We start from the raw sequence: 10,926 nt of genomic DNA on the forward strand, positions 1-10,926 counted from the left end.
TATATTACGTATTAATGGTTAGGCGCAAACCAGCACCACTGGCCTGACAAACAATGTATTGCTGCGCATTAACAGCTGACGAACGCTGTGAAGTCACTGCGCATTGGCCCCGCTCATGGAATATTCGACACAAAAGGCGGTATAAACCAATAATAGATACACAAAAAACTTTTATACAGACTGGTAAGATTTTTCATTTGTTACTGTTAGGAGTGAATTATAAGTTTTTATACAATGGTATATGTGGGTATATTTCTAAATATAGTGAGGTTATGCTAAATGGTGCGTAGGGTCAAGTGGTTGACAGTGAATCGGTGGGGCGAAGTGGATCAGGCTCACATTGACGAAACTAGTAGAGATACCCGCCATGTCTTACAAGTCTGATACCCCCCCCGCGCGCAACACTTTTTCAGCCAGTGCACGCGCGACTGTGTTGAAGTATCAACGTGTTTTAATTTATTTTAGTGCAACGTGTGCGAATTATTTGCAAAAGTAAGTTACTTTTTTGTTTGTATTTTTCAAATTACCATAAATTTTCGAAATATTACAATGCTACTATTAGAGTTTGTTATTGTGCTTTATTATAAGGTAAACAAAACTGTAAAATCTCTGTTTTTGACACGTGATTGCTTGATACTTTTTTAAAACGGGGCTTTGGTCAACAGTGGATATAGTGGATCAGGTACTCAGTAGGTCACGATCCACTGAGTACCAGATCCATTATATTGACGATATCACTTAAGGCGATGCATCATCAAATTAAAAAAATCCATTAGCTATGTATATTCTATGCAATAATAATTAAGCGAAATACCGTCTAACGAATGCATTTATGTATAATTTTTGCTGTTTATTTATTAATGAAATAGAAGTAAAATACCTATATTCTGATTACAGAATGGTGAGAAAGAAAGCAGCTAACCAAGCGAGAAAAATTGGTAATCATACGGATGACCAAATGAGAAAGGCTTTAGATGCTATTCAAAGTGGGAAAAGTATTAGGCACGTCTCCAAAGAATTCAATATTCCTTTCACTACTTTACAAAGATACCGAAGCAAGGAGGTAAATAATGTAATTTAGTCCTAACTTTAGTATTTAGCTTTTATTGTATTTTTATGCCTTGCTTCCTATATGAATAAATTGTACTTTTTTAGGTGGTAAATGATAATGGGAATCCCATTCGGTTAACACCTAACTACTCGGTGAGAAAAACATTCACGAATGAGCAAGAACAGGCCTTACGCGATTATTTTGAAAAGTGCACGTTGCTATTTTATGGTTTGACTTCTAAAGATTGCCGTAAAGTAGCTTACGAGATGGCAAAGCACAATAATGTGAGCGTTCCTGTTAATTGGGAACGAGATAAAATGGCTGGACTAGACTGGCTCAGAGGATTTCGGGAACGATTCCCGGATATGTCACTCCGCAAACCAGAAAATTGCAGTTTAGCGAGAGCCACGGCTTTCAATAAGGAAACTGTCAAAAAATTTTTTGACAACCTGGAAAATGTGATTAGTCGCAACCCTGCCTTCGCTGATGGCACTCGCATTTTTAATTTGGATGAGACCGCGACGTCCACTGTGCAGAAAAATCCTAAAGTTATGGCTCCAAAGGGAAGAAGGAACATATGCAAAGTTTCTAGTGGCGAAAAAGGAACGCTGGTCACAACGTGTAACATTATAGGTGCTGGAGGACAGGCGCTTCCTCCCGCTATAGTGTTCCCGAGAAAGAACATAAACCCTCGCATGAAAATAGGAACACCTCCCGGCTCGTTAATTTTAGCATCACCGTCTGGTTGGATGAACAGCGAACTGTTTGTAGAGGTGATGAAGCACTTTATACAACGGTCGGCATCTTCAAAGAATTTCCCATCAATTCTAATCATGGACAACCATGAGTCTCACCTTTCAATCGAAGTTCTCGATTTAGCTAAGGAATCCGGCGTTACTTTGCTGACATTACACCCACACACTTCGGCAAAACTTCAGCCTCTGGATGTTGGCATTTACGCACAATTCAAAACTTTTTATGCGTCGGCAATGGAGTCGTGGATGATGCGTAATCCTGGGCATCCTGTCACTATTTATGACGTTGGCAGTCTTATAGGACAGGCTTTCGAAAAGTCTATGACGCCGGTAAACATACGGAAATCATTCATGAAAACCGGAATATATCCGTTCGATAGACATATATTCTCAGAAGACGATTTTATGCCGAGCAGTGTGACCGACAGGCCTGAAGTTCTGGAGATAGCAGGTACCTACAGTAATTAAACAAATAACCTTATTAATACTCCGTACGTATACCTATCTATTCAGAAACTTTCTTTCAGGGCCACCATGGCTATCTTATACTTATAATAGGTACTTACTATTTTGCAGGCCCTTCTACCATTAGAGGCGACGAACTGAAAGCTTCCAATGAAGTGACAATCGATGAAGACGAGAGAAATGTTTCAACTGAAATATCAGATATTTGGTCACGCCGGGATGTAGATACTCCAAGTCCTTCTATAATAGACGCCCTCCTAGAATCCATTGAACACCAATCGACTGTACCAACTGAAGAAGCCGTTGCAGAGTTTGTTGGATTACCGTCTACTGATGAAATCTCACAAGTCAATTTACTTTCCATTCCCCTACCTCTGTCTAATCTTCAAGCTGCTCAATCTTCAACAAATAGATTAACATCTGGAAACACCTGCGTCAGCTCATCTGCGACTTCCAAAATCTTCACACCTACACCGCTTGTTACGCCAGAACAGTTTCGAAAGCCTTTCAAAGCGGCAGCAAGAAGTGGAAAACGGAAGCCGAGGAGATTGGGGAGAAGCCTTATTGCAACTGATACGCCAGAAAAGGAGGAGATCAAGAGCTACAAAAAAGCTATTAAAAGGAAGAAAGAGCGTAAAGCCAAAGGCAAAAAGTATGTTCGAAAAGTTTTAAAGAGTGATTCTGAAGAAGATGGTGAAGTTATGTTAGGCGATGACTCAGCAGATGATGATAATTGGTTGGACGATGAAGAAAACCAAGAAAACATTATAACAGAAGAGTTGCTGGTGAATCCTTTAACAGAATTGCCAAGAGAGGGACAATATGTTGTGGTCCAATTCGCGTCAAAAAAACAGCAAGTGTTTTATGTCGCCAAAGTGTTAGAAGAAAGGAACAATGAGCTTGAATTCTACGTAAGTTATTTGCGGTACAGAAAAGGGCAATTCACAATGCCAAACGCCCCAGACTTGGCTTATGTTAAAGAAGATAATATAAAGATGATACTGCCAAACCCTACCTTAAATGGTAGTACTGCTCGGCAGCAGTCTTACCTTACTTTTGGTGTTAACCTCAATGGTCTTAACATCCGCTGATTATTTAGGTAGTATTTCTAAATAATGAGAATAAATTTCTTTGGTACAGTGAGCACGTCAAGCTTGACACTTAAGATTTAAATTCAACTCTAAAGCGGTTAAATCCAAAGTGTCAACAAGATTGATGTGACTGTAGGTACTAAGGTACAAAAAGTGAGACTGAATAGATAAACATAATTTACGATGATGATAATTTTTATCGTATGTAAGGCATACCAAATACAACCTCGTAAATTTATTTTTAACTTTGTGAAAAATTATTTTTAAATTACCTAAACGAAAGACTTATGCAAGTACTAAGTACCTAAGCAAAAATGATTGTGATATTAACTATTACATATGTTAACTTTAAGTTACAACAGCCATCTATCTATCTCATGATGCTACACAAATAAATATGAAGCGCATAGCAAAATGTCCCAACCTTTATTAATTTTTAAATATTTTTAATGGATAAACTAGATTAGCACTGGCTGTAGCTACTGACTGACATAAAAGTTCCTTTATCTCTAATATTAAGATATTTAGTAAGCACAGCACCTTAACAATAACTCATCAGATTTCCTTTACCTTTATTATCTCTAATAATAAGATACTTCATTAAAGCGGCACCTTAACAAAACTCACGAGTTCATTAGTTTGAAGTTGTTATTTTAATTACGATTATGAAGAAGTCACTGTATTTTCACATTTGCTTAAATGATATTATTCAGTGATATAATATAATAATAAACACAAATTAAAAAGAAAAACTAATAATTATGTAGGCACACTGTAAAGGGAATAATATATTTAAATTTTGTTTGTTCTGGGTGTTATAAGTTACGAGAAGAGAAACATCAGATTGTTTTATTTTTGTTAATGGTTAATATAATAAGTTGATTCGAGTATGAAATGTGTTTCATTTCCTATGAATAACTCTATGATCTACTGTAGACCATGAGGTGATCCAGTCTGCATACACCCTTGCACACAGTGGATCAATTTTTTTTTTTAAAAAAAGGGCGCTTTCCGCTGTTAATTTAAATGACGGGTCTTAAAATTACTATTCGTATCGAGAGTTCGATAATTACACTATACATCAACCAATTTTTAAGTAATTCTGACTGATAGTTTCAGAGTTATCGATGGCCACAAAAAAGTGATCCACTGACAACCACTTGACCCTACATAAAAATACTATAAAGACTATGTTATTATATATATATATTTACTATTCTGTTATGTTAGGTAAACCTAGAAGATAACTTTTGAGTACAAATTTGATATTTTTATCATTGATCTTATTCTTTAAATTATTTGGGAGCTTATTAATCAAAGATGGAATTGTATATTTCAATTGATGTTTTCCATACATATTATCAAACTTAGGTACATTGAGGCATTTGATGCACATCTGGTAAATTTGTGATGCAACAGGTATATTTAGGTAGTCAGTTATAGTTCGAGTTCTTAGGTTTTAGCTATATTGTCATTGTAATGAAAAGGTCAATTATTTTGCGCTTTTCTCGTGTTTATTTTATTTTAACAGGATTTAACGTATTGAAAATTACTTAACCGTTAAAGACATGCCTCCTTTTGACTGACTGAAACTCGCACTTTTATTTAGGCAGTTAGAAACAGAACAACATGACATTTTACATGGAATTTTATTTCAAGTGCATAGCAAGTTGCGATGCGTACTGAGGGAGCGTTCGGAATATCTTGATGATACGTCAAAATTTTGCCACGCATGACCCGCCCACATCGCCGTTCTATATAGATTTATTTCTGTGCATCAAAACAACTCTGACTGAGACGTCGCAAACGTCTGCCCTAAAAAGAAGTCTAACTTGGCAACCCCGGTAGTACAGTACAATATAGTAAGCGTCACGACAAAGCACGGCACGGATTTTAACTCATGTTTTGCGATTTGACAACGAAGTGGGCTTGACCAGAAATAGGCGAGTTTTAACGCCGTGTTAAATTCCTATACATATGAGTCAACACATTAACGCCCAAAATCGAGGGCAAAACCAATTTACAACTAAATATTTGTTGTAAATCGAGTTTTATAGATTTTAAGACTTTCGTGGTTATTCACTAAATGATTATCACTAGTAACAGGTTGTCAACCCGTGACCATGGAGCGTGCAACCGTTCCGAAATATCGGGAAAATAAAAAGAAGTTATACCGTGGTAAGAAACCTGTTACTAGTGATAATCATTTAAATCGAGTTTTGTTCATATTGAATGATATTATTACGAGTACAAAATGCTTATTGCTTTCTGATATTCCATTTGCATTTTTTTTAAATTAACAAGTGCGCATTTGACCTCCATCCCACCTGATGGAAAGTGATGATGAGGTCGACGATGTAGCACGCATACCTAAATAATGCCTATTCACTCTCGCTTTGAAAAGGTCCAAGTTATGGAGTTCGGGGAATACGTCGGTAGCAGGCAGGGAATTCCACTCTCTAGCCGCTCGCCATATAAATGTGGAAGCGAAACGTTTCGTGCGAATCCTGGGAATATCCACAACATAGGGGTGGAATCCCAGCCCACGTCTAGTCCCTGGATGATGGAAAGGGGAAGGCGGAATCAAATTATGCAAATCCATCGCACACTTCCCGTGATATACCCTGTAGAATACCAATAAGCAGGCAACTTAACGGCGGTGTTCAAGGTTCTGCAGCTTCGTCTCAACTAATTCCGAGTCACCTATAAGCCTTTTAGCACGCTTGTCGATTGAATCCAAGGTGGCCACTTGGTATTTAGCAGAGCCATCTCATAAGTAACAGCAGTACTCCATACACGACCGGACTTGTGCTGGTACAGCTGAAGCAACTGTCTGTATTTCAATTGAATGAATTCGCTTGAGAATCGCATTGAAATAAATCGACACAAAAAATCGTTAGATCATATGCACTTGACTCGATTTTCTTAAGAATCGAATTATAATGTGCATCCTTAATAATGAGAATCCAATAATACTATTTATTGAATTATACAAAACTCCGTATTCGCACAGCAACGGCGATTTTGGGCAGAAATGGGTTAGAATCTGGGTAAAAACTCGGCTAAAACCCGAGGTTGATTGGGTTTCATATATGGGCGTCGTGTCGCTACATTTTTAAATTTCGTTTGCCAAGAAAACGAAAATTTAATTTCAATATCTCAGTTCAGAGTACTAAAAAACCGATCTCAAAGTTCATGGAATTACATCTATTTGCAAAGTTTTATTGAAATCGGTTACCGGAAAATGCGTGAAACCGGATTCATCCCCTAGTTTCCCACCCTTAAAGTTGGAATGTTTTCTTCAAATTTAAATGGGACCAACTGATGTACCCTCTTTCGAACAAAAAAAGAATCATCAAAATCGGTTCACAAATGATGCGGAGTTATCGCGTAACATACATACAAAAAAAAAAATAGTCGAGTTGTGAACATCCACTTTTTAAAGTCTGCAAACAACCAAGAGTCGACAGTCAATAAGTAAATTAAAGATTTTTACAGGTTGCAACAAACGAATGCAATAATATTTACAAAAATAATGTCGAATACATTGCAGACTAATTAATAAATCCCGTTTTACATAAAACAAAAATAGGAAAGTCTGCGAATAACAAATAGTTTGCAGTAGTCCTCCTTGTGAAAGAATTCGCTCAGGGCAGTACTGCCAGCTTACTTATGTCTGCCGCCAAGCGGTAATGTCAGCATTACTGTGTTCCGGTTTTGAAGAGCACAAGGGACTTGTCAATATATGTTTCAGGGTAACGGGCACAAATGCAGTAAGATCTTTATGATTTAAAGCTCTGAGCGGCACTGCAACTGTTATGGACAGGCGTGTAGACACTTGATACATAGGGCGCACTATAAGTTTCCGGAACTGAACACTCAAATAAACAATATTTAAAAAGTAATTACAACATAGCTGGTTTGCAGAATTCAAACGCGGTTGTGTGAATCTCTGTGACGAATTTCGTGATGGTCGCCCGTCCACTGCTGTGAACAACAAAAACATCGATGCTGTGCGCCGTATGTTCAAAACAGACAGACATGTGACATACCATGAGATTCGGGCATCTTTACGCTTAGGCATGAGTCAAATACAATGAATACTACACAAACATTTGGGTGTGAAAAAGCTGTGCTCTCGGTGGATCCCACACAATTTGACAGAGGCTCAAAAAACGGATCGCGTCACTTGGTGCAATGCCATGCTTACCAGATTCAACGGAGGGACGTCAAATTTGGTGTGTGACGTAGTAACAGGTGACGAAACATGGATTTATAGTTACGATCCCAAAACAAAGCAGCAATCGAGCGTATGGGTCTTTCGAGATGAGACGAAACCAACCAAAGTGGCGCGCGTGCAAAGTGCCCCTAAGCGGATGATTGCTTCTTTTAATAAAACTGGACACGTGGCTACTGTTATTTTGGAGAATCGTACTGTGAATAGTGATTGCTACACGACCATTTGTTTGCCGGAAGTTATTGACAAACTCCGTAAAAATAACCGTAAACGCCGTATCATCTTGCACCACGATAATGCCAGTTGTCACATGGCCAGACAGACAAATGAATTTTTGAAGGTGAACAACGTTGATCTTTTGAGCCATCCCGCGTACAGTCCCGACCTGGCACCTTGTGACTTTTATTTATTTCCAAAAATTAAGAACCAGTTACGCGGTCAACGATTTTCATCCTCTGAAGAGGCTGTCCAAGAGTATGAAAAATATGTTTCAGAGATTGTCACGAAGGAGTGGCATAAACGTTTTCAAAATTGGTTCATTCGTATGAAAAAGTGTATTAACGCTTACGGAGAATATTTTACGAAACAATAAATTCATTTCTGACCATTTATGGTATATTTTTCTTATTCATTCCGGAAACTTATAGTGCGCCCGGCGCCCCACGTATTATTTATAATCTACTCTCTATTTCCTTTCAACAGACTTCTTTCTCCAACCCTTTCCAAAACATCGTCATTTGATCTCTTCTCAATCAAAAAGTGAAAATGTGTTTTTTTTATACAAGAAAGCCTGTTTTGCTATTGCGATTCAACTCTATACGTAAGTGGTACATTCGGAATCTTCTGTGGTAACATTACCAAGATATTTGAAATCTACTGGAATGTTATTCATTTTGATGGGTGTAATTTTGGAAGTGTGATTTGCAGGTAGTAATACTTTGGTCTTATTTTTGTTAATCGTCGGATTAAATTCCTTACAAATCTGATTCATCCTATTGAGTAGGGCTCCCAATTGGTTTCTGCTTTAAGTAACTACAGCTATGTCATCGGTAAATCTAACAAATAACACCCTGTGACCATTCACTCTTATACCTGCTGATGTTGTTTTGTATTGCGCATTCGATAAAAAAGTTACCGATGACAGGTGAAAGTAAACAGCCTTGTCGCACTCCTTGTTTTATTTTTGCTTTTCTACTTTCATCTTCTATCTTTATAGTCAATCCAGACCTTTTTTAGTACTTCCATCATCAACCTCACCCTATCAAATCCTTTTTCTAAATTTTAAAAGCTGTGTACATATTTCTCTAAACCCAAGTCCAGTGTTCAGTCCACTCTTTGCCTTAATGCAAAGATATTCCCTGGTAAGTACCTCGGCTTTGCCCTGCCTAATCCGTAGGGTGACCAATTGAAATCGGGTAGTACAATACTATGCGTTTAACTTAACTCGTGTCGTTTTGTTTTTATTATTAAGTCCTTTGAGCCATGTCTACGTTTAAATATCGGGAACCTCAATAAATATTTTTTCATTGTATTTCTACTACAATTATTATGTTTTCAATACCTCTTAAATAACTTAGTTCCTTGTTTGGGTTTTTTCAATAGTCTTTTAAGCGGCGGGAGTCAATAAGTTTTCATTTTCACTTATATGACATTTCATTCATCATTGTCATTTTGAACAAAAACTTAAATTCTTAATTAGTAGAATGTTGTGAATAAAGTCTTTTGTAATTTGGTTTTAAATAAGGAATATACCTTTATTTATCACTATTTCTTTCTTCGTATTTTCTTCATAACATACGTAAAATTAAAATAATCTTTGTAAAAATTGTACTTGTAACTTCAAAAACCCGCCTTTTTTCTTTCACTGTCGCTGTCGTGTCGTTGTGTGTAAATTACTTTACACGTTCCTTGTCACGGATCGTTGTCAAGTACGTAGCAAAGATAAAATTTAAAATTATATATGTTTCTTTATTGTAAAAAATACTACGTCAATCAAATTATAAATTTATAATCATTTTACAATCTACGTCAACTCAATTTAATAAACTGATTTTTTTTATTATATTCAATTGGATATAATCTGCGTTCAGAGGAACGTAGAGATGTTTATGATTCGTATTGAATTAAACATGTATGATGGGGGAATTCCTAAGGTTTTTTTGTCTTTGACAAATTATATTCCGATGTATAGTGATGAAATTGTATGGACTCAGAGTCGTATTCCAGAACTCTACTCAATGCTCAAGTCAGGACTTGTTGATTATTTAAAGTACTTTGTCATTAATTAGGATATCAAAATGTGTTTATGCCCTCCTATATAAGTACTCCATAGAATTACCGTTCTGAACGTTTTTTTACAACAATGTCACATAAGAATTATTTTTAATCCAACTTTCGTTTGCTGTCAGGTGAGTACTAGCTCCAGAATCAACATACCAATCGTTTTTCTTAAAATTGCCACTTAAAAATACAGCACTTGCCTGTTTTTTAAACATTGATGAACTATTTTCAGTATTTGGACACTGATTGCGGTAATGCCCGGTTTGTTTACAACGAAAGCATTTTATATCTTTCAAATTTGACGTATTACCGCCGTCAGTCACGCTTATCGCCATAGATAGACTTATTTTTCTTATGTTGATAATTCGAACTGACAAATGCGCTTTCAATTTCAATCGTTCCATTCCCGTTTTGAAATTCAAAACCGGATTCTTTTCCATGTCGAGAAGTTTCGTTTTAATGGCGTCTGTCGATTGACTTACAAATAAATGGACGACGGGTCTAATACAAAAACCACGAAAAAAGTGTCCCAAGTCAACCTATTTAAACGTAGTGACATATAAAGGAATATGAAAAAGCTAAAACGTTGAATTTAAATTGTAATGTCATCGCAGTACTGTCTAATTTTGTTTGCTTCGCTGTCAGTCGAACAAACGAAGACTAAAGCGTGAATGACGCTCTGTATATGATTTTAACGCCCTATAAGTTCGTACACTTTTTAGCGCGGACCCGACGTCCATATAATTGTAAGTCAATGCGTCTGTCGTAATAGAAATTCCCGAATGCTCCATCGCCATAATCATAGGCGAAAATTTCCATTCATCACTGATGTGAAAACCCGTTCCACTGAATTTTTGGCCATTTTCTACAAACTTTGGTCACATACGCCGTCATAGAACTGCAATTTTCAAGTCGTATCGAAATAAGATTACGTAGTAACGTAATCCTTCTGGAAAAACCTGAATCATCAAATAGGTTTTTAATAATAATAATAATAAGCATTTATTTCGGACCTGAATCCATATATAATTAGTAACAGACTTATAA

At 36.7% G+C, this 10,926-nt stretch overlaps 1 protein-coding gene across 1 annotated transcript; it reads left to right on the top strand.

Moving 5' to 3' along the window:
• The first annotated feature begins 650 nt into the window (after positions 1-650).
• On the top strand, positions 651-3,362 carry LOC113238919. Its single transcript, XM_026475768.1, has 2 exons — positions 651-2,257; positions 2,383-3,362. The coding sequence occupies exons 1-2, from the start codon at positions 1,318-1,320 to the stop codon at positions 3,360-3,362; spliced, it is 1,920 nt and encodes a 639-aa protein (XP_026331553.1). The 5' UTR covers positions 651-1,317.
• Positions 3,363-10,926: the final 7,564 nt, after the last annotated feature.

This window comes from Hyposmocoma kahamanoa, unplaced genomic scaffold (assembly GCF_003589595.1).
Source record: "Hyposmocoma kahamanoa isolate Upper Pololo Valley unplaced genomic scaffold, ASM358959v1 98843, whole genome shotgun sequence".
NCBI lineage: Eukaryota > Metazoa > Arthropoda > Insecta > Lepidoptera > Cosmopterigidae > Hyposmocoma > Hyposmocoma kahamanoa.